Source organism: Lemur catta, chromosome 14 (genome assembly GCF_020740605.2).
Source record: "Lemur catta isolate mLemCat1 chromosome 14, mLemCat1.pri, whole genome shotgun sequence".
Taxonomy (NCBI): Eukaryota; Metazoa; Chordata; class Mammalia; order Primates; family Lemuridae; genus Lemur; species Lemur catta.
In genome coordinates, this window is record NC_059141.1 from 66,147,739 (window position 1) to 66,172,426 (window position 24,688).

The 24,688-nt window shown below is 45.2% G+C and overlaps 1 protein-coding gene across 2 annotated transcripts in view; it reads left to right on the top strand.

The window, feature by feature from the left end:
- Positions 1–16,988, top strand: part of MARCHF8 (membrane associated ring-CH-type finger 8) — a 128,684-nt gene extending 111,696 nt beyond the window's left edge. Inside the window, exons 4-8 of one of the 2 annotated variants that reach the window (XM_045568404.1) lie at positions 7,816–7,904; positions 8,148–8,993; positions 10,364–10,544; positions 12,533–12,680; positions 13,249–16,988. In XM_045568404.1, the coding sequence (XP_045424360.1) occupies positions 7,816–7,904; positions 8,148–8,993; positions 10,364–10,544; positions 12,533–12,680; positions 13,249–13,550 (1,566 nt within the window). In that variant the 3' untranslated portion in view covers positions 13,551–16,988. The remainder of the gene's footprint in view (positions 1–7,815; positions 7,905–8,147; positions 8,994–10,363; positions 10,545–12,532; positions 12,681–13,248) is intronic. The other variant, XM_045568403.1, reaches the window with a different exon arrangement.
- The last annotated feature ends 7,700 nt before the right edge of the window (positions 16,989–24,688 follow it).

Genomic DNA, 24,688 nt, shown 5'->3' on the forward strand with positions numbered 1-24,688 from the left:
AATGTTTATTTATTTATTTATTTATTTGAGACAGAGTCTCACTCTGTTGCGCTGGCTAAAGTGCTGTGGCGTCAGCCTAGCTCACGGCAACCTCAAACTCCTGGGCTCAAGGGATCCTCCTGTCTTAGCCTCCCCAATAGCTGGGACTACAGGCATGCGCCATCACACCTGGCTAATATTTTCTATTTTTAGCAGAGATGGCGTCTCTCTCTTGCTCAGGCTGGTCTCAAACTCCTGAGCTGAAGCGATCCCTCTCGCCTCAGCCTCCCTGAGTTGCTAGGATTACAGCATGAGCTACTGCTCACACTGTAGGCAATAATGTCTTAGTATTATTAGGAAACTGTTTCAGACTTGCTGCCTTCTACCTTCAGGAGACCCTGAACGAAACTTTAAAGTTAAATATTTAAAGGAGGTCTACAATAGTAAATGGTCCTTTTGAGTGGTAGATAACTCATAAACACAGCACTTTCACAATGTTATTTCTGGTGATTTCGGACCTTTATATGCTTACATCTGTAGTTTCTGGGACCGTGAAGCCATCTTTGCTCAGAAATTGTTGCTTTCAGTGTAATTTATTGAAAACAAATTATATTTGCAAGATCCCCAACTGTAGCATGGAGACTTGCTTTGGAAGACAAGCTCTGAGAAAGTCTCTTCAGCTGCCACCTTCCCTCTAGCAGCTGTGATATACCCTCCTCATTATGCTGGGGATATGCCATTCATGGAATTCTAACTCCCTCTAAAAGGCCACCAAGGAAAAGAATTCAGTGTTAGTGCTATTTGCTAAGCAGTGCTAATTAGTCATTTATAATGGAAATCATTTTAGCTTTCAGTAGTTTTTATTGTACATTCTCTTCCATGAATCCTATATTGCATATATTTACTTTTGTAATGGTCAATTTTAATTAATTGCCTTTGTTAAAGCTCGTTCTTGGCACAGCCCTTCATCAGAGGCAGCCATAGAATGGCCTCTTCTCTTTTAATTGTAGCTCATTTTTGAAGTTGAATACAACTGTGTGTTTATAGAAATCAGAGGCTGTCATAATGAAGCATTGGTTTGACAGAGTAACTTCTGTGCTAAGCGGAAAGTTTGCTGAGATGGAATCTCAGTCTGCACATTTCAGTGTCTAAACACCAAGTGAGACTTTATTTGGCTCTATTATCCGAAGTCAGTCCTGCTTATTTGGCAGTTAGTGGATCACTGTTTCTTAGTTTGGAAGTGGGAGGGCAGTGACCTTTAGCAACCTCCTGAGCAGGAGGCACACAAAAAAAGTGGTCTGATGAGCATGATTTCTAATATGGCTCCCCAAAGATGTCCCACCTAATTGTCCAGAACCTGTGAATGCCATGAGATACTCTCCCGTGATCATGTGTTGTATGGCACAGTTGACCTTAAAATATGAGAGATTATTTTAGATTGTACATGTAGTTCCAGTGGAATCCCATGAGTACTTAAAAGCAGAGAACTTTCTCAGGCTGGTGGCAGAAGGGGATGTCAGAGAGATGGTAGCACAAATGGGCTTGAAGACGGGAGGGGTCTTGTGAGACAGGGAATGCTCGCAGCCCCTAGGGGGCAGCCAGCCAGTGAACAGGGCCTCAGTCTTGAAGCCGCAAGGAACTGCATTCTGCCAACAACCTGAATGAATGTGGAAACGCATTCTTCCCCAGGGCCCCCAGGAAGGAGGGAGACCTGAGCAGAGAATCCTGTCGCGCTGTACCTGGACTCCTAGGAGTCATTAAAAAGAAGGAAAAAGCTCTTGTTACGTCCAGTGATGGATACACCTAGTGAAACGAGTAGAGAGAAGCACCGCTGCCCTCTGAGCTGGTGCCGTCACAGACGACTGAGGAAACAGACCAAGGGACCTGGGTGGGAAGGACACTGATTTGGCATGGAGTCCCTCAGAACCAATATGCCACTTTACCCTGAGCATTATTTTCTAAACAGAAATTCATTTAAAAAATAACATGTGACTGATAGTTTAAGAAGTAAGAAGTAAAAGCACAACTAATTGCCAACAACTTTCTATCTCTGGGACAATAGATAAAGAAATTGATTTACTGGGTCATAACCTACATTTTTAAAAATGAAAAAGAATAGAATAAGATAGAAAATGTCACAGTCTATCTGTCATAATAAGGATGAAGTCCTTTGGGGTAATTTTGTCTTTCAGTTATGTGTGTGAGTGAACCACATTTCAAAATAAAACCTACTGCTCACTATGGATCATGTCAAAGTAACTTGAAAGTCACTGCATGATTATTTCTACAAAGAAAATACAAAATATCTAAATAAGTAAAAGAAGAAGAAAAGGGCTAAATCAAGAGATCATGTTACATTACACTGTCAGCACAGAGACTTCAGAAGTGAATGGCCCTGACAGCTCCCAAGATAGAGTCTTTCCACTTCAATGGATAGCATTTGCCACCTGTATGAGATTTGTACTGCTGGGTAACAAATCACCACAAAACTATTCAAAGTTATCATCTCATAGTTTCCGTGGACTGGGAGTCCAGGTACCTCTGGGGGCAGCGAGCATTCCCCATCGTCACATGACCCCTCCATCCTTTCTGTAGATGGAACAATATGGCCTTAGTCAGCTCCAAGCTGATGGCTGTTTAGTTTGATTCTAGCCCTTCACTGTCACAAACAGTGCTGTGTGTGATGATGAATTCCTATTAATAAAAGAAGAACTGCTGGAACAAAGTATATGTGCCTTTGTCGTTCTGAAGACAGTTGTCATCCTGTGGAAGTTTACCATTCGCTTTCCCACCAGCAGTGTACAGCATGCCTGTTTCCTCACACTTTTGCCAACACAGAATTATTTGATTAAAAAATGATGGTACCTCATTGTAGTTTTAATTTGTATTTCTTACTGTAAAAGAGGTTAAGCATCTTTTCATGTTTTAAGGGCCATCTCCATGTTCTTTCCCATTTTTTTCCATTCAGTGATTTGATAATTTGAGGGCAGTTGTAAACATGGGGTCTGCTTACCTTTTACCCTGGGTATCCAGCCCCTCCCTAAGTTCCTCCCGGCTGGGAAACAAGCTCACCCAGACAGACCATTCCTGTGGCCCTACACTGTTGATGTAAATCAGGTGTAAAGCAGATGGGCAAATTCACTTTTGTTAGGGGCCTGAGACCCCAAATGTTTAAAAGTAGCTTTGCTGGTAAATGAAAAGAAAGCCCAGAGGGGGTTGGACAGAGAAGAAGTAGGGAGAGGCCGGTGGGGAAGGTGTGCTGGCCTGCAGTGAGCGGGTGCTGTGGGAAGTCTGCGGGAGGAGTGTGCTGTGATGGCCGCTCCAGTGGCCGCAGGTCCTCTGAGAAGAGGAATAGCAGTTTCTGCCAAGGATACATGGAAAGTTTCCTTTTCCCCATAAGTTCTTGGCAGCCTTGTTAAAATCATTTAAAACAGTGAATCTGATAGGAAATCCGGCCACTAAGAGACTGAATATAGCAAAACACATTGTCTAAAAGTATTTATCATTCCTAAGAAATAAAATAAACTGGGATTTAGGCTTGGACAGAATCCAGAGGTTTGTTTCGGCATAATTACAACATCTCAGGAAGAGGGGATTTTTACAGGAATTTTTTTCAATTTTACATTCTTTTCCGTGACTGGAAAATCTCTCATTTGACAACCAACAAAGAACTTCAGGAACAGAGAGCTTAAGTTTTCTTGACACATTTGACTTTTCTCATTATGAACATTTATACCTTTTTTCAGTAACTGTCAAGTCTTGTGTGATCTGATCCTATGGAGAGGAGATGTAGGTGTTCCCAGAGTTTTGTCATAGACCTCTGAGGCGAGTACTGCCCTCAGCCCCCGCATACCACCCTGCCTGCTGCTCTCAGGATGAGCAGGAGAGCTCGTCCTGTCCTAGCTAGTGAGGTCCCTTGCCGCAGAGCTTCTGAGAGGAGATTGCTGGCCTTTGACTATGTCGACTTCTGCAGTCTGACGGTGGAACCGCACTTTGAAGCTATAGACTTTGTTTTGTTGTTGACCAGGCCAGTCTTTTAGATCCTTGCTGGTTGATGGATAGATTCTATTCAGCTTGATGACAGCAACAAATAAAGCTCTTTAACGTTGGTTTGGTGATCCTTCTACATATGGATTGGTCCTGAACTTTGGTGCATGTGCCCATCTTTAGCTGGTGACAGCAGGAGCCTCTCATTAGAGCTGTGATGGCCCACAAACCTCGCTGGGTTTTTTGCTTTTATTGAAGGAGTCAGCATTTGTTGAAGCTGAGTTTTATGTAAAATAACAGTAAGTAGGTTTTTTAAATTTCCTGGAAATTTTATGATCTAATAAGAGAGACTCTTACTCTTTTGTTGGGAGGCTTGTTAAGGCTTGGACATTACCTGCTGAGTGTCTTATAGTGTTTTCATGAGATTGTAGAGAGTGAAATGAGGGCAGGAACATACGTGGAGGATGCTGAGGTTGTTCCTGTTTCCTGAGTAAAAATTGAACAGCTGCAGAATCTCCCCAGCCCTGCCATGATGCCTTTTCTCATTGGGACTGCTGCCACTGTCTTGCCAACCTTGACATCTGCCACAAGTGCAGACACACCTGTGTGAGTGCCTTATGATACATCTGAGGTGGGGAAATGCATGGGGAAGTGAACACAGGTCCCGTGGTGTGTGTGGACAGTGTGGCTGCTTCCTCAGTGCAGGCTCTGTTCTGCTGCCAGGCTCTCCCTGCTACCACCGCGCCCTGTCCCCGTCACAGGTGTGCATGGCTGCGACCATTACCCCGGAGTACCCTTTTGGTGTGAATCACTTGACGTTCAGAACTAGAGTAAGGGGCCATTTTCTCTTGACTTCACTTTCCTGTGAGACCTGCCTTCTCCCAGGACACTGACCCTGATTGGGTGCCATTCACCAGTTGAGACCCCATCGTCCTCCCGCAGGGTTTGCCTTCCCTTCAGAACACAGGAAAGTGCAGTGGTTCCAAGAGGATCGTGCTGTTACTGAGCTAACGGGGAGGAAGATAACTAGATACTTCCCTCTGTTTGCCGTCCCTCCTGAGGAGGAGGCTTCCTTTATGACCCAGCAACACAGAGGGAGAGGTGACCTCGTAGCACGGAGGGGACAGGGATGTGAATACAGCTAGACATTCCTTCCTCCAAGTCTGGGGGGGTGGTGGTGGTGACACCTCTCACTTCTCTGAAGTACTCAAGGCCAGCTTGTGGCCTTCATGATACATTTCCTGCCTTGCCTGTAGATGCTGAACAGAGCTGGTCACCCTCAGAAGTAAAAGAAGGGAGCAAGAAGTTAATGAAGGCTTCCAGTCCAGAACAGTGTTAGGACTAAAAGTCAGAGGACAGGCTGGTTGTAGGAGTTTGGAGACCTCAGTATAAGTATCCTCACCTGCTTCCCTGTGGTAGTAACCGTGAAGCGCCTGATACCAGAAGGCCTTGTGTGCTCGTCTCAGGGGCAGAGGAGCCTCCAAGGGGTTGAGTCTGTGATGGCTGCCTCGAGAGGAGGACGCTGCAGAAAGAGAAGGATGGCTCGTGCACTCGGGTCTAGAGGATGCAAGGGATGTAACAGCAGTGTCCACATGGCTCTCCAGATGCACCTCGTTTTGTTTTAGGAAGAATCTTGACAAAGTAGCAATGGAGATTATTTTGGGGATGTCATTTTTGTATCTCCAAATAAACTTTAGATTCTTAAGAATTTTGACCATTAATGCTTTTAAAGAAAATATACCCAATGTCCATATGCACATTCAATTAGAAACTATACGTGGATTGCTTATTGACTCACGTGATGTGCTAATTGAGTGATACTCGGTAGTCTCAGCATACACATGCAGCATGCTTACAAGTAACTTCTTGGATCATATTTCTTTAGGTTGAGTTGGATTTAAGCGATGTTTAATCTCTGCTCTGGGGAGTAGGAATAGCAGTCCAGTGAACACCTTAATCAGAGTGCCTATACTGGCTCTCTCCAGGCTGCCAAATTTACTGTGTGGGGGGCAAGAGTTTCTTGGCCATGCCCATACCTGTTCTTGTGGCTGACCAGTGTCAAGGATCCCCTAGGTGGCATGCCAGGATGACAGTGCACTCCAGCTGGTAGCACTTAAGAGTGAGGGCTAGGCCTCAACTGGGGAGTTGTGGGCTAGGGCGGAGCTCCCTCACTTGGAGGAGTTAGGACCAAGGGCCACTCAAGTGGGCCTGGCAAAAGGAGGTGGTGATTTGGGCTTACTCGTGATACAGACTCATGGCACTGTTTCCCTGGAGTTGTGGGTTGCATGAAGCAGATGCTCACTCAGGCTCACTGTCCCAGAGAGGGAAGAGTGTATGTGTGTGCATACGCATGGGTCTGTGAGGGCCATGGAAATGGTAGCGTGGGAGCCCTCTAACGGTGCTTGTGCATCCTCAGCTCAGCTTCTGTCCCCGTCCCTACTTCCCTGTGTCTGCTTTCTCCCCACTGTGGTGCCTCCTCTCCCTCTCAGATCTTTTCTCTAATTTTGATTGTTCACCACCTGAGAGGTCCTATTCTATCCCATGGACCTCCTATTGCACATTCTTTCAAATTTAAATTTTCTTTTCTTTCTTTCTTTATTTTTTGAGACACAGTCTCAATCTGTCACCCTGGGTAGAGTGCAGTGGCATCATGATAGCTCACTGCAACCTCAAGATCCTGGGTTCAGGAGATCCTCTTGCCTCAGCCTCCTGAGTAGCTGGGACTACAGGCGCTCAGCACCACACCTGGTGCCTTAGGATGGGGTCTCACTCTTGCTCAGGCTGGTCTCGAACTCCTAAGCAATCCTACCTTGGCCTCCCACAGTGCTAGGATTATAGGTGTGAACCACCGCACCCAGCCAAATTTAAATTTTCTTGATGACTTTTCTTTTTTTTTTTTTTTTTTTTTTTGAGACAGAGTCTCTCTGTGTTGCCTGGGCTAGAGTGAGTGCCGTGGCGTCAGCCTAGCTCACAGCAACCTCAAACTCCTGGGCTTAAGTGATCCTACTGCCTCAGCCTCCCGAGTAGCTGGGACTACAGGCATGCGCCACCATGCCTGGCTAATTTTTTCTATATATATATTTTAGTTGGCCAGATAATTTGTTTCTATTTTTAGTAGAGACGGGGTCTCGCTCTTGCTGAGGCTGGTCTCGAACTCCTGACCTCGAGCGATCCACCCGCCTCGGCCTCCCAGAGTGCTAGGATTACAGGCGTGAGCCACCGCGCCCGGCCTTGATGACTTTTATTAATTCTCAATTTCAAGTTTAGACTAGTTGGAAACGTTTTTGTGCTCATTCTCCTCCTAAGCCCTGATTGAGTTTTGACTGGTGGCCCCGTGGTCAGGTGGGCTCCCTTTTGTATAAGGAGCCATGGCAGGGCAGTGAGGTTTCACAGACCAGAGCATGGTACTGTGCATGAGGTTGTGGAGTAGGAGAGAGCTCTCAAATCTGCCAGCCTGGATTAGGGTCCTTTCATAAACTAGGTGAGTGTGCTGGGGCTGGGAAGGTAAGTGTGGCAGCATGGTGCTTCACACTTCTTTTCCATTTGTATAGCACCTTTTAGTACTTGATTTCTTGACTTATGTATGACCCAATTCAGTTTAGATGCTCAGGAAACGAAGGACCACTGAACCTGCGAGAGATCAGTAGTGGTGTTCTGTAGTCTGAGATATTTCTTGGCTATACTTTTATCCACAGATAAGAAAAAAGAGTGCTGTTTAATTTGTTTTGCCTAGGCTTGTTGGGACCTAGTATATGTTACTCACTGAGCAGCGTCGCCATTCAGAAGGAGACAGCGCACGTGGTCTCTTTAGCTCATTCCTGGACACTGACCAGAGATGTGTCATTACAGGCTGGGAGTCCTCCATCAGCGTCAGCTCCGGCTCCGGTGTCTGCCTTCTCTCGCACTTCTGTCACACCGTCCACCCAGGACATCTGCAGGTAACACTCTGCTTCAGTGCTGTGATGGGTCAGTGTGCACCCCAGAAATTAACAGTAGTGTCTGTAGGTTCCCGGATTTCCAATTGCTTGATCAGGCTACTTTTGGTCTAGACAGCTGGCCCAGTTTTATGTGCTGTTTGCTCACAAGTTACCCATACAAGTTTCATTTCTTCACTTTGATGTCTGTTCTCTTTTAAAATTGTTTTTACTTTCTGTGCTTTTATTCCACTGTTCTGCATGCAGTTCCAGTGCAGTGTTTTCTGAGTGTTGTCACCACAGTCCCGTGCAGTCTGCTGTTGTCTTGAAAACTCCTCAATGCCAGAGTTCTCTGACACAAGGGCTCACTGTGACAGTTATTTGTAAAGACACAGTACAGGCGTCAAAGAGAAATTCCTTTGGTTCAGAATGGGTCCAGGCCTTGAACCCTGTTAAGAATACTAAAGGCAGAAGAACACTAAAGTTCTCAAAGTCCCTAAATGACGTGGGTGAGAAGGCCCAAGATACTTTGGAAAGTTTTGACTATGTGGAACGAACTTGTTCTGAAGGAAAATTAATACTCCCTCACGATCCACGTCTCAGAATTAACAGGTTCCATCATAAAGAGAAAAGGACGCTGATCCGCAGACCTCTTGGCAGTTCCAAACATTCTTGCGTTTCATCCCTTTCTGCCAATTGTTCAACTGCCTCTGAGGCGGGAGCTGGCAAGGGAGGTGTGCACGTCCCGCTGTCGGACGAGAAAGGAGATGGCGAGGCCGTGTCCAGAAGCCGGCGGCTGCTCCGGTACCTGCTCTCTCTCTCGCGCGGCTCGAGCTCCAGCAGCCTGCACAGGTTCCACGAGCTGGAGAGCTGTGCCGGTCACCTGCATGCCGCCAAGTCCTCCAGCGGGCTGGCTGGGAGCGCCGGCTTCTGCTCCGATGAGATGGGAGACGACGACGTCTTTGAGGACAGCACGTCCACAAAACTGAAAAGCAGGGTCCTGCGGGCGCCCCTCTGCTCCACAGAAAAGGACAGCGACCTGGATTGTCCTTCTCCCCTCTCTGAGAAATGTCCCCCCATGTCCCCCGTGTCCACATCAGGGGATGCCTGCAGGTTGGTTTGCCAGGAAGCGCAGCTCTGGCCGTCTCTGCTCACACCCATAGCCGCCTCTTGCTTTAATATGTGAAGTTTCAGGAAAATGAAGTCATAGGCAGTGTGGCCAATTGTGGGTTAATAGTTTTCTCCAGAAGAATGGAGTATTGGTATCATTTGGAAAACTAATTTTTATGATGTGGGTCCCAAGATATTTTCACAGATGATACAAGAGGAAGAAGCTCCACATATTAAAGGCCAAGCTGACTCTTCTCAACTAAAAATAAGTAGATTTTACATAAAGAAATTTGAAGACGAAATAGTATCTCCAGCTTTCCAGCTTGATGGTCCAGATTTTAAGTGTTTGCTGCCCCTCCCAGCCTCTTTTTAAGCCCTTGCTCCCTGCATGTGTGTGGGGAGTGGCTGTTCTGCAGTAGCTCCTCCCTCCTGCCAGCTATGCCCAGGTCCTAACTCCACTTCCCACCTTTATCTGTCCTGCGCAGCATCCTCGTCTGGCCTCTGCGATTCACTTTTGTCACACTCTTCTGCCTTCCCCATTCTGACCTTTCCCTAGTCTCCCATCCTCATGCCAGCTGTCATCACTGGATCAGAAACCCCTCACTAGGACAGACAGCCCGAGAGCCTGGCTCCTTTCAGGAAAGGTCTCTCCCTGCTCTCCAGCTGTTGGGAAAGACTCTTTCTCAAAAGCTTGTTAAAGTTCCTTGAGGTTAGTAGTTACATCCTGCTGCATGCCTCCGTGGAAATAAGGAATGCTTTTAAATTAACTCTCACGTACTGCTATGAGTAGTCCTGAAAAAGGAAGTGAAATGGTAGCATCTGATAACGGTGAGTGTTTTAGGTCCAGGAGAGGTACTGTGATCTTTGTTTACTGCCAGAAAGAGGACAGAAATGTACGGTTGTGGTGTGTAAAGGTGAGGTCAGTTTTCATAGCTAAAGAGCAATGCCATCACCTTTTAAGTCACTGTAGCATTTTTGGAAGGTGGAATGCCGGGTTTGTTTTATGTAGAAATTTTTCATCTAATTATTTTAACATCTTACATTGTAGAAAATGATTTCAGGTTGCTGTAAATTCGTCTTTCAGTTGAAGTTCTTAAGTCTTACCAAAACATGACTGCTTTGTCATTTCTTGTGTCATTTTTTCCTCTTTGTTGCCAAATGCCATCCAGATTTTCCATGTTGGTGCGGTAAGCTAGAAACTTTTAGTTCGTAGTCACTGTTTTCATTTGTGTTTGTATGTTTTGTGCTCATAGTCACTTCTGTGGTGTCTGTTTCTGAAAGTTTTCCAGGGTGGGAGGGGATTGACTTTCCACTGAAGTGTCACCTTCCTCGTTGTGGGACCCCCTCACAGTGACTGCTTTTCTTCGGTGTAGGATCTGTCACTGTGAGGGAGATGACGAGAGCCCTCTGATCACGCCTTGCCGCTGCACGGGAAGCCTCCACTTTGTGCACCAGGCCTGCCTGCAGCAGTGGATCAAGAGCTCTGACACGCGCTGCTGCGAGCTCTGCAAATACGAGTTCATCATGGAGACCAAGCTGAAGCCTTTGAGAAAAGTACGTGTGAGGAAGAGATGTTCCTGGAATTGCTTTACCCTCTGTAAAACAAGTGACCCTGCAAGAGTTAGCATCTCAGACTGTGCAGCCATAGCTTGCCTCCTGCGTTCATTTATCTGAAAAGCTGGGGCCGGTGCTTACGTTCATGTTGTAGAGATTGTTGTTTCTGGTACTGATTTCCAAGTCCCTCCCTTCAGGAAGAACCTCTTTCTGACCATTCCTAATGTTTCTTTTTCCTTCAAACTAAGCCTGCTTGTTTGTCTGTGTCAGTCATCTGGCCCTAGACCGCAGAGTGTTTTGAGACATGTCATAGTTAGCATTTAACTTTATATGTATTAACTGTTCATGTCTTGCCTCTCTGCAGAATTAGGACTGTATGTTAGAGATTAGTATCTTTCCCCAGCACTCAGCACAGCATAGCACACCATAAATTACTTGTATGCACCTGTGATGAGCATTTCCTGGACAGGAGAGTGGGTGGGTGGATGGGGAAAGGAAAGGAACCACAGACATGTGACATGCAGCTGTCTTCAGGCCCATGTCATTGCTCCCTCTGAGAGGAGCTTTGTCCATGGCACTGGCCCCCTGTTTAAATGTTCGCTGTTTTCATATATCTCTCTAGATGCCTGGCACAGAAGATTGTTTGGAAGAGTAAGAGACTGTTCCTATCTCAAAACGTTAATATGTAAATTGCAGGGGGTATCACGTAATCAAATAACAGTACATGGCAGTGCCAGTTATATGCAAAATTATGTGGTGCTGGAGCACGTCAGGCATTCAGAGAAGAAAGTGCCCCTTATCGCTAGAGTGCTGGGGAAGTGGCATGCTGGTAGCATCATGGAATGTTTGGGTTTTAGAGCAGTTGTTGGAAGATGACTAGCATTTTGGAGGTGAAGTGAAAGGAGTTTAGAGAGGTCAAATTGTAGAGAAGAGCATACACCAAAAAGGTGAGGGTGAGTGTTCAAGGGTTGTGCAAGGGCTGAGCTACATGTGTCCCAGGAAATAGTGGGGATCAGGGATCAGGAACACCGAGGCACTGACCCTGGGTTTAGATAGGAAGTCCAGGGCACTTGCTAGTGTATAAAACCCCAGCAGAAAGCAGTTGCGTGCTAGAGAAAGGAGGCACAAGCTGTATAAAAACTGTTCTGCCCCAGTAAAAGCCTTATAATTTATTGGGTGTCTATTCTATACTAATCTCTCAAGTGAGTCTTAAGACAATACAGATAGTCCACAAGGCTCTAGTTTCAACTTACCCCGCATAGATCCATCTGGAAAGAGGCTATGACTAGGGTTGGCAAAGGATATGCAGTGTTTACACTTTGTTCTTTCTCTCTACCTTTATGTGTTTTCTTCTGATTCGGAAACCAGTAAATGAAAATGAAAATCTGGCTATTTGGAGTAAATTAATGAGCTCCTAAAGGAGATGGGACTGGCAGAGTCTGCTTGTACCAGGAACCCTTAGCATCGATTTCGAGCTGTTGCTGCCAAAAGTAGCAGAGGACCAAAGAGTGAGCGCCTTCTGCCATTCACCTTCACAACATAGTGTGACCCATCTGCTAGTGTGTTGTGGCATCATCAACCCTCTCTTCCCCTGCTTGTCCATGCCAGTCAGCAAGTCAGGGAGACTTAAAACGTAGCACCTGGGTTTCGGGCCAACATGTTGTCTTCAACAGGACTAAAATCGTAGAATCCTCTGTCAGGCCATTTGTCTGCTTGCCAGAATGAGCAGACAAGGGCATTGCCGCTGGTAGTTCAGCACTCATCTTGATCCTAGCTTCTTTTCATTGCATAGAAAGTTGGCTGTGCCTGGTACTGGTTCAAAGCCAAGTGGTTTAAAGAGAACTACTTCGTGTATTTGGGGAAATTCATCTAGCTTGGGAAATGGGGAAGGGATCGGAAAGCCAGTCTTGTCCATCTACAGTGTTCTCACCCCACTGTAGCCGTTCACCTTGAGCCCGAGCCTCATGTCCTGCATGTTGTCTTTCCAGTGGGAGAAGCTGCAGATGACAGCCAATGAGCGCAGGAAGATCATGTGCTCAGTGACGTTCCATGTCATCGCCATTACCTGCGTGGTCTGGTCCTTGTACGTGCTCATCGACCGCACCGCTGAGGAGATCAAGCAGGGGCAGGCAACAGGTGAGTGCCCAGGCTGCCAGGTGAGCTCAGCACAGAGGCCCTGGATGGCACACTGGGTCTCAGGATTGGAGCATTGTTCCAGCCAGACCACAAACATCTGGGTTTCTGGATGGGAAACGTAAATTAGCAGGCACCAAGTATCCTTTTTGGATGTTTCTGTTGATGTGGTGGTTGGTAGTTTTTGAAACCCAGTCAGAAGAGATCAAATCGTGGACCGTGAGAATCTCCACAGACTACCTCCTAGAGAAGCAGGATAAAAGGTGGTGGCCACTCTTTTCTGTCTCTCCTTTGACAAAGCAGGGTGTGGCCAGTTGAGAATCTAGTGGTTGGGGCATGTGCCTCTAGATCCTCCTGAGGCAGGAGAATCACTTGAGCCCAGGAGTTCAAGGCTGCAGTGAGCTGTGATGGCGTCTGTGGACAGCCACGGCACTTTGGCCTGGGCAACATAGCAGGACCTCGTCTCTAAAAGAAAGCTAAGAATCTATTGGTTATGGGAAGTTCAGAAGTAGTGTTTTATGTACTTCATATCTTAAATAAGATCTAATAGGCTGAGTTTTTTTCCTTTCAGGAATCCTAGAGTGGCCCTTTTGGACTAAATTGGTGGTTGTGGCCATTGGCTTCACCGGAGGACTTCTTTTTATGTATGTTCAGTGCAAAGTATATGTGCATTTATGGAAGAGACTCAAGGCTTATAATAGAGTGATCTATGTTCAGAATTGTCCAGAAACAAGCAAAAAGAATGTTTTTGAAAAATCTGCACTAACGGAGACCAACTTTGAAAATAAAGATGGACGTGGAGTCTGTCATTCCGACACAAACTCTTGTTGCACAGAGCCTGAAGACACTGGAGCAGAAATCATTCATGTTTGATTGTCTGGAGGGTGTAGTTTTCCTGGACATCTGTGAAGAGCTGAAGGAAATTGTTTACTGCCAATTGTGTACCTTTCTTATGTCCTTTAATAGCATAGACGGGGCAGGTGAATATTTTTAGTGGCTTCTCTTTTTCTGAACCCTCCTTCATGAATCTCCTCGAAAGCCCTTCCAGGAGCCAGGCATGGCTGGGTCCCCCCTCTGCCAGGCTGCTCTGTGGGAAGAGAAGGTGGAAGACTCCATGATGCCATGATGGGGAGACGGCCGAGTTTGCACCCATGATCTTGAGCAGAACGAGAGAATAAAATGCCAAACCCGAGGGAAGAGCAGGAGCAGGGGGCACCAGGCCTTGATGTGCAGCTTCCTCCAGCTTGCAGCGTGCAGGCCCTGAAGTGTCTGGCCCTGAGGAGAGGATCCCCTCTGCACTAAGGAGAGCCCCTCCCGGCACAAAGTCCTGCCCGCCCTCTGCTGATGCTGCCACCTTGGCTCTCTCAAGCAGGCAGTGCCGGCGCTCCGTGTGTGGTGGCGTGTGATTCACCGAGCAAACAGCACTTTACAGAAGAGAATCTTTATTTTGTGATACGTGTGTCCAGTGGGATTGACACTTAAAGAACATCTCATTTAGAAATCTCCCCTTTGTTACCCTTGTTATCTCTTTTACATCGTAATAGATCTAAAACCCTTTTTGCCTTATATATGCTAAGAAGCGTGACATTCACTCTGTGTCCATAAGACAGACTTGTGTGACTCTAAAACAGGACAGACAGATCTGAGGCTTTTTCATGGGAATTAATGGATGTTAAATGGCAATTAGAGCATAATTCCTATGCTTTTGAGCTTGTTTTATGACAAGTCCTTATTTCAGAAGCCTGCCCTGTACATTTCTTTTTTGTCAACACTGAAAAAGAAGGGTTTTTGAGATCTAAACAGAAGGAAAGGAAGTGAATAATTACAACAAAAATGAATATTTAAAAAATATTCCTTTATAGACAAATCTCTCCAGTTGGTGCTGACTTCACACTGAAGGAGCAGCCACGTGCCGCCTTGGTCGGGGCTTGTGCCGCAGGTGCTCCTAGGTGCTGGCCCACCATGCAGCTCTGCTCGGGGGAAGGTTCTGTGGAGTCACCACTGAGGGCCAAGGGGCAAGTGGGCTGGCCCTAGGACAAGGATCAGGTGTGAGCAGCAAATTGCGGGGGTCCCCAGCCACATACCTGCCCATCTGTCGCCTTAACTGGACTGAACAGACAGGATCCTTTAGGGGCCCTTGGCCCCACTGTTGGTCCATTCTGTCATCAGGGATTATCTCCTGTACCAGTTTCATAAGACAAAACCAAAATCACTACCATCAAATTGCCTTTATCCCTTTAAAAAGTCTGCTTAAAATTCTGTTTTTAAAACCTAGTTCCATAGTACCAGGCAAATAAAGAGTCAACTCCAGGAAAGTAGGCCAGAGGGCCTACACCACAATGTGAGCAGGCCACGTGCTGTCTGTCCTGGTGACTTTCATCCAGCTGGCAGAGGGGTGGTGAGGTGCCCGGGGGTCCTGCCCTCACTCTCTCTGAGCCTGGTCCGTCATCCTGTTGAAAGGCGCAAGCAAACACTAGATTTCTTTGCCTTTCGGAGTGGAAGCCTGTGGTTTGTTTTGAAGTCCGGGAGGAGGTTGAAGGGTCTCTAAGCTCTGGGTGCGGCGCATCGGGGTCACCAGTCCTGGTCTGTGGAGCTGCCCCGCCGTGGCCCTTCTCTGGGCGGACAGGCACTGTCCGGCCACAGCTGGCTCCTGAAAATGGGTTAACCTGCCCTCTCTCCCAGGCCACATCCAGCCTGTGCCTGTGTTCACTGTGCCCCAAAGTGCAATTACCCACACCCCTTCTCCTTCTGGGGACACCAGGCAGCCACAGACTGTCCACTCAGGGGAGCTGAATCCCAGGTCAGCCCTGCCACTGCCTCTTAGGAACTCTTGCCCAGGCAAGGCCCCTGGTTTTGTACACTTGTCCCTGCTACCCTCCAACCACGGATGAGTGGTTAAAGTGATGACTGGGATAGATTTTTAAGTGTGAATTCCCTCCCACCCATGGAACCCCTTCTGCTGAATTTGAAAAGCCCTGAGACTTCCTGCAGAGAGGAAAGTGTGCTGAGGTAGGGGTAGCCCCTGGGCAGCCCACCTGGCGTGGCTGGCACCCTGTCCGGCTGCCATGCATGCCCAACCAGATTCTCATGTGAAGCCGTCTCCCGTTTCCGGAAGGCCTAACACCATCTCATCATCTCTGGCCACTCTGTGGACAGTCGCCCACATCCTTCTTTCACCTCCTGGCGGGGCACACAGCCACCCCCTTGACTTTTCTTTTCGTGCAGGTTCTAGTTCAGCACCTCTGATCCATTGGCCCCTCAGTGACTGACTAGTAGTGAAGCGTGAAGCCTGGCAGGGGGTGCTCTGCTGCCACCTAGTGGGGACACAGCATCTGCCAGTATGCCTTTCATCTGGGTGAACTTGCCAAGTTCTTTTGGGGGGCTATTTATTCCCTAGTTCTCCCCCCCCCTTTATTTTGCATTTGGCTTTAGTGGTAAGATGGCATTTGGCTGAACCATACAGAAACCCAGGCTTAGGTGTCAGGGCCAGGAGGGCTGATATTTGTGGGCCAGGGAAGGGGAAGAGGCAGGCAGTCTCCGGTGTGTCACCAGCCAGCCCTCTCTCTGATTGGGCCTTTTCTCCCATAAGTACCACTTTCAGGTTTCTGATTTCAGCTGTAAATGGATTTTTGTGTCCAAGTCTATTGGGAGACTTTCTTGGAAACCCTGTAAGATCTATTTCTACTCTAGGCTTCTAATATCTCTCCCTTTTTTGCTTTAATCCCTCTTTTCAATCATATAGGCCTAGTTTCTGCCGTTCGTGTGCCCTGCCTGGTGTGAGGCCCCAGCAGCCGGGCCAGTTGGGAGCCTCTGGTGATGCCTGCAGGGCCTGCAGGGCTAGAGGAGGGCTGGGCCAGCGGGGCGAGCCTCGCAGTGCTGTGGGCTTGGCTGGACACAAACACATTTGAAATACTTTCCCTTTTGAATCTGGTTTGGAATGTGCAGCTTCCATCTCTAGCCCAAGGAAAGACCAAAACGTAGGGAAACAAAAGCATTTATCTTTGTTTTGGAAGTAATTGTTCAGGTTGTGCACCTGATCAGGCACATTTAGATGCAATGTTTATAGAAAGTTGATTGTTAATAAAAACCAAATTTACACTGGCATGTGTGGTGTAGTTTCTAAAGGCACTTCACATTTGAAATTTTTCTTACCTTAGAAAGTTTCTAGTTATCTGAATGTCTAGTTTTGTATTCTTTTGTGTATGTTCACTGTTTCTCAGTATTACCACTTGAATAATTCTCTGTACAGGGGGGTTTGTGCTATACACTGGGGTGTCTAATTGCAGCAATAAAGCCTTTCTTTAAAAAGGAGTTTTGCCATGAGACTGTTTCCTGCTAGGAGGCTGGGGATGTGGGCAGGCGCTCCAGTGGCCCTGATCACCTCTCCAGATGTGTCTGGCTTGTGGAAAGAATATCAGGCGGCCTCTGGAGGTGTCTTTTCCTCAGCCTGTCCGTCAGACACTGGCATGTGTTTGGGGGCCAGAGTGTCTGGGGGTGCTCAGGCATTGAATGAAAACTGAGGCATTTCGTGCAGCTGTGCTTGCTTCAGACTTCCAGGCTCACCTGCCTGGGCTCACCACCCTGGGGAAGCCAGCCTCGGTGTGTGGCAAATGCCCATGGGAGCGGTGGATTGTGAACCAGGCTTGTCTGTGGAAACGTGTTTCCTGACCCAGAGCCCAGCTGAGTAAGAGAACCAGGGAGACCAGCAGGGTTGCTGGTGCCATCTCTGCCAGGCTGCATCTCTCAGCTTCTGGCGGGGCTTCCCTGAGGGACGGCAGGGCCACTGATCCTCAGGCTGCACACAGCCCACAGGGCTGGGAGTGCTGGCATCCCCACCAAGGATAGGGGTGCAGGAGGGAGGCCAGGCTTACCCAGACATGCTGCAGCCTCACAAGGTGGGCCTGGGGAATTCGTCCACACTGTGCTGCGGCAGACTTGGGAGCTAAGCACAAGGATGCTTCGTGGAGCCATGGTCACAGCAGAATGTCAGAACAGGAGGCTCCGGCTCCAAGTAGAGGATGGGCCCACAGAGCCACTGAACCTGCTTGGGGACAACCCCAGGGCTCAGTGCTGAGGGGATGGAGCTGGAGGAAGAACCTGCTTCTGTATGAAGGTGACGGCTGGGGCTCCTAGAGGAGCCACTGTGTTTTTCAGGAATGTTGGGAGTTTGGCTGAAGAGACACTAGGTAGGGTCTCGGTACAGGCAGGCCAAGCCTTCTTGTCCTTTGATTCCAGCCACAGTGATGGGGTATAGGGCTGCCCCACCCCCAGGGGATGTCTGGGTAGCAAACTACTGTTCAAAAGCAGCCTCCAGTTTTTGTAAATAAACTTTGATGTGCAGCCATGCCCGTTCACTTACATACTGTCTATGGCTGGCTTCCTGCTGCAGTGGCCAAGGGGGATAGTTGGGACAGAGTGTATGGCCTGCAAAGCCTAAAATATTTACAGTGTGGCCTTTTCTAGAAAAGTTTGTCAACTCTTGGTAATGTGAATGGTGCCCCTGGAGTTGGTGCACAGCCCATGTGACGTCTTGGTAACAGAGATGTTGCTGAGCCCTCTCCAGGGTCTTGGAAGTGTCAACCTCCATGTTGCTGGGGCTGCAAGGGCCGGGAGGGCGGCTTCTCACTGCTTGGGGTTTCAGGCTGGGGGGCGAGGGATGATCCCCAGGGCTCCCATGGGGCTCTCCAGATGACCAGGCAATGCCACTGGCCTCTCTCTGGAAAAGAGGGAATGTCTGGCTAACACATTAACTGCCATGTGAGTTGTATTTAACTCACACTAGGTTTGAGCCTGGGGTCTCGTGAAGCATATGTAACTCATGTGTCTCTTCACCTTGGGAGCCATGAGAACTATTTTTCAAGTTGCATATAACTCATGCACAGAAGACAATAAAAAATAACAAATTTTTCATTATATTAGGATCGTTTTGTTTTTGAAGTTTTTATTCTATTTTTCATAATGAAATACCATGGCCCCAAGGAAAAAATATTTTTTTCTAGTGTGGCAGTCAATGTGTTAAGCATTAAAAAGAGATTGAATGAGGTAAAATCAGTACAGTGGAGGGAAAGGTATACAACAGTCAAAGCTGTTAGCATGATAATAACAGAAGAGGATGAAAACCAAACCTGGCCCTTTGGCAGGAGCAGGGCTGGAACCTTGGGTGGGTGGAGGGACGACAGGGAAGGGAAGGCCAGGGCTGGGGCTCTGTTACAAGGTCCTGCTCACAGAGCCATAGTCATGCAGTCGGAGGCATTGCTCTTATGTATGTAAAAATATATAAAGTGTTACGTATATATGAAAATACATAAAATGCATTTGCTTACAGCAATCACATCACTTTGCAGCTTGTTTTTTTCATCTAACAACCAGTTTAATATTTTCTGTGTCAGAACATAGGCATATACCTTTCTAACTAATGCACGATTTATTTAAATCCTTACAGATATAGATTTTTAGGTTCATTACTAAGTTTTGATATTATTAGAAATGAGGCTGCAATTCACATCCGTGACATTAATCTTTGTATACCTGGGTATGTGTGTGGAAGGGAGGCCAGTTCTGAAGATAAACTTCTAGAAGTAGAAAAAAAGGGGTAGATGCATTTAACTTCTAAGTTGCAAAACTGACCTTCAAAATGATTCACTTACCTTCCTACTGTGAGAATATGCATCTCATTCTTTACATCCATATCACCTGTTACCATTTAAAAACTTGTTCCTCAAATGAGTGTTATTTCTTTGTATCTCATTGAGGTTTTACTTTGTATTTCTCAGGTAAATGAGATTGAACATCTTTTGCCCATTTCTGCTCCTGTGAATGTTCATGTCTTGGCCATTTCTCTTGGATTTTTCTTTGTAGTTTTACATGAAATTATAATGTAAGGATATTAACTCTCTGTTCTTATATAAGTGGCATATATGTGCAATTCATAAGTTTATTTTTTTAAAAGATTCATTTTTTTAAAGCAGTTTTAGGTTTGCAGCAAAATTGGGAGGAAGGTACAGAGATTTTTCATATGCTTCTGGCCCCCACACGCCCACAGCCTCCCCATTGTCAGCATCCCCACCAGAGTGGTAATACTAGTTACAATCCATGAACCTACATTGACACATGATTATCATTCAAAGTCCATGATTTAGGATTCACTCTCGGTGGTGTGCATTCTATCGGTCTGGGCAAATGTATTGTGACCTCATCCACCATTACAGTATCACACAGAGTAGGTTCACTGCCCTAAAAATCCTGTGTGCTCCACCTATTCATCCCTCCCCCTGCCCTAACCCCTGACAACTTTTTTACTGTCTCCATAGTTTTGCCTTTTCCAGAACATCATCATGTCTTTGGAATCATATAGTATGCAGCCTTTTCAGATTGGCTTCTTTTACTTTCTAATATACAGTTAAGATTCTTCCATGGCTTTTCATGGCTTGATAGCTCATTTCTTTTTAGCACTGCATATTTCATTGTCAGGATGTTTATCACTTGCCTACTGAAGTGAGAATACATATGCCCTAGATTCTACAATTAACATTTTGCTCTATGTGCTTTACTGCAGATCTCTTCACCCTGTCTATTCATCACTCTGTTCATCCATCAGCTTTTGTTTTTATGCATTTCAGAGTAAATTGTAGCCATAAATATACTTCACCCCAACTATTTCAGTCTGGATATCATTAGCTAGAACTCAATATTTGTTTATGATTTTTTGTCATTTTAGGCAATATTTACATACAGTGAAGTGCATAAATATTAAGGGTACCATTTGATGAATTTCGACAAATGTACCTGTGCAACCCAACACCCTATAAAAATGTAGAACATTATCTCAATCCTGAAAGTGTCTCGATTCCCCTTCTCCAGTCACCCTGTCCCTATCCCCTCAAAAGCAAACACCTCTTCTGATCTTTTTTCTATCGGAGATTGGTTTTAGCCTGTCCCAGAAATTAATTTTATACCTTTGGTGTAAGGGTTCTTTCAGTTGGCATAATGTTTTTGAGATTCACCTATGCCATTCTGTCAGTTAGCTTGTTCCTTTTTATTTTTGAATAATAGTCCGTTGCATTACTATGCTTCTCTTCATCCACGTTCTTACCATGGGATATTTGAACTGTTCCCAGTTGTGGGCTATTATGAGTAAAACTGCTAAGAATATTTTTGTACAAATATTTTTGTGGACATATATTTTCCTTTCTCTTGGGTAAATAAATACATAGGAATGGAATGCTGGTTCAGAGGAGGTAGGGATATGTTTAGTTTTATAAGAAACTGCCAGATGTTTTTCCAAAGCAGGAGTACCATTTTACATTCCCAACAATGATGTATGAGGTTCCAGGTACTTCATATCCTTGCCAACATTTGGTGTCGTCAGTCATTCCAATTTTAGGTGTTCTTGCAGATAGATGTGCAGTTGTATGCCATTGTGGTTTTAATTTGCGTTTTCCTAATGACTAATGATGTTGAGCATCTTTCCCTGTGCTTATTTGCCATTCACAAATCTTATCTGTCTCTCTATATCAGGGGCCAGAAAACTCCAGACTACTGACCAAATGTAGCTCATATCCTGTTTTTTGTAAGTCTCTTGAGTGAGGAATGTGTTTTATATTTTTAAAGGGTTGTTTTAGAAAAAATGCAACAGATTGTTTGTGGCCTGCAAAACCTAAAATATCTTACAGAAAAAAATTCTGATTCTACTATGAATTTATAATGTTTATCCTGTATATAGCAGATTGTTGGGTATTGATATTTTTAGATCCATTCTGATAATCTCTTTCTTTTAGTTAGAGCTTTTAGTCCATTAACATTTGATATAACTATCATAAAGGTTGAATCTATGTCTACCATTTTATTATTTGCTGTTTTTACCTCTGTTTTTCTCTGTTTCTCTTTTCCTGCCTTTTCATTATTTATGTATTTTTAGAATTCATTTTAAGTAATCTATTGCTTTTTAGCCATATTTCTTTACAATAGTTTTAGTGGTTCCTCTAGTGACTATAATCTACCTTCTTAAATTTTCACAAGCTACCTAAAATTAATATTGTACCACTTGATATAAATGTAGAAACTGTGTAACTAAATAAGTCCATTTAGTAGCCATTTATTGTCTTTTATGCTGTCCTCATATGTAGTACCTTTACACGAATTATAAATGTCGCATGACAATATTGGCTTTAAATAGTCATATATATGTTAAAGAAATTAAGAGGGAGAAAAATCTTCTATATTTACCAAATATTTACCATTTCTAATATTCTTCATTCCTTTCTGAGGATCTGAATTTCCATCTAATATCACTTCCCTTCAGGCTGAAGATGTTCCTTTAGCTTTTTTTTTTTTGTAGTGCAGATCTACTGGTGATAGATTATCTTAGTTTTGTTTTACTGGAAATCTATTTTGTTTTTGTTCTTGAAGGATATTGTTGCTGGTTACAGAATCCTGTGTTGGTGATTTTCTTTTCTTTCAATGCTTTAAAAATACTGCTCCATTGTATTTTGCCCCTCCCCCACACTTTCTGATGAAAAGTCAGCTGTAGTTCACATTTTTGTTCTATTGTATTCTGAGTGTCACTGCTTTTAAGATTTTCTCTTTAACTCTGGTTTCTATTACAACAGTTTGACTCTGAAGTATGTAGGTATGGTTTTCTTTGTATTTATTCTGCTTGGGTTTGGCTGAGCTTCTTGAAGCTTTAAATTTATGTCTTTCACCAAATTTGGGGAAATTTTGGCCTTGATTTTTTCAAATATTCTGCTTCATTCTCTTTCACATCCCCTCTTCTTCTAACACTCCAATTATATGTATCTTAAATTTTTTTACATTATCCCATACCTCTCTCTGTGTTCATTAAAAAGAAATTATCTGCTTCTCAAAATGAGACAGTTGAAAATAAAAAAAAGAAAAGAAGAAATGATCTCTGTACTTTAGGTTGGGTCATCTCTGTTGAGCTGACTTCAAGTTTTCTCTTTGCTCTGACATCTCTGTTCTGCTATTAAGCCCCATTTAACTATTTTTTCCCAGATAATTTTTAGTTCTAGAATTGCCATTTGGTTCTTCTCTTCTTTCTCCTCCTCCTCCTCTTTTTTTTTTTTTTTTTACATTGCATAGGGTTTTTTTTTTTTTTTTGCTGAGATTTCCTATCCTTTCATAAATTGGAGCATATTTCCTTTAACTCACTGAGCACAGATATAAAAGCTGCATTAAAATGATTGCTAATTCCAACATCTGGGTCATCTTGTGATTGGTCTTTGTTAATAGTCTTTTGAGAGTAGGTCACATTTTCCTGATTCTTGGTATGTTGAGTAATTTTAGATTATGTGCTGACTATGATGAATGTTATTTTGTAGAGATTCTGAATTCTGTTATATTCCTCCAAAGAGGGATTTTTTTTTTTTTTCAGGTAAGCAATTAACTTACACTGGAAACTTTGAAAGCTCAAATCTCAGTTTGGTTGTGCTATAATATATTTTGAATATATGTGTCCCTCCTAAAATTGTATGTTGGAAGTTAAATCTCAAGGTGATGTTCTTAGGAAGTGGGGTCTTTGGGGAAGTGATTAAGTCTTGAGCCCTCACGAATGGATTAATGCCCTTATAAAAGAGGCTTCAGAGAGTATTCATCCTTTTTTTTCCCTTCTGCTCTGTGAGGAAAAGGCGTCTTCTTGGAAGCAGAGACTGAGCCCTCACTAGACACTGAACCTACTGGTGATTTGATCTTCGATTTCTAACCTCCAGAACTGTGAGAAATAAATTTCTCTTCTTTAGGAATTATCCAGTCTCAGGTAGTTTGTTATAGCAGCACAGACAGACTAACATAGGTTGTTTTATCCTAAATCAGGCTGTTTGCAGTTTGCTCCATGCATGCGTGGGAGCAATGGAGCTGTGCCACTTAGATACCCAGGTGCAGGGAACCAGGATGACCAGCTACAGAGAACATAACTGACAAACAGCCTTAGCTGCCTCACCTTTGGATCCACTGTGACATTCATGCCAAGACCGCTATTCCCATTCCGTCCAGATGCAGTGTTTCTGTAATGATGACTTTTGTTTGAGGACTTCTCATTGGTTGGAGTGAGACTTTTTCTGATGAGCTCTGTAGTCCGGAGCCCTTTATACCAATCCTTACTTCTCTTTCTCTTTTCGCTGGTGCCACACCTGCAGCAGCACCTGCCCACTCCTATTCCTTCCTGCCCCCTCCTCCTTGACCACATGGCCTTGTGGGTTCTAAAAATTGGTGTGTAGGTTCTCAGAGTTGGGAATCTGGTCTGGGGACAAATAGTAATATGGAGCGGAATGCCTCTACCATGGCCATATATTTATGGCATCTGTCCTGAAGGTCATTCACAAATATGGTGGGCAATTCTCAGAGGGATGGTAGGAAGTCGGGAGCAGTAAGGGGCTGTACTCACTCCAACAGTCAAATTTTCTCCAAGGGCTTTGTGGGCTCAGAAACACATGCACACCTTCTTCTATGCCATGTTAGCCCTGGTAGAAATAAGCCTTTTACCTAGACATTGAGCTGCAGGCTGACCACATCAGGAGCACCTTCCAGAAACACTGGAGACCCTGTTGACATGATTCTGAAGCCAGGGATATGGGGTTGTGAGTTGGGCATGTGAGTAGGAAGGGTGAGGGGTCACCGTGCCCAAGCTTAGAGCTGGCTCTGCTTCTCAGGCTGGGGGAAAAGAGAATGCATTTTTGTAAGTCATGTTAAGAACACTTTCTCAGGAGAAAACAAGCCCCCAGCTCCCAAGACAATGCCTAATATTTGCCAGTGAGGTGCCCAGCCAGGAGGGAGATGAGGGAGCAGCTGAGTGCTTGTGCCTGATGCCAGCCCTTGACCAGCCTGGGGCACAGAAATAAATAGGGTGGGTCTCCTGTCCTTCCAGGGGCTCCTCTCCCAAGGGAGAAACTACAAGGGAGGGCAACTGTTGGAAGATAAGGGACATAAAAGGTTTCAGTAGTTTTGCAGGGCTTTGTCTTAGAGGAATCTGTGAATGTGTTAGTTTCCAGACTAAAAGC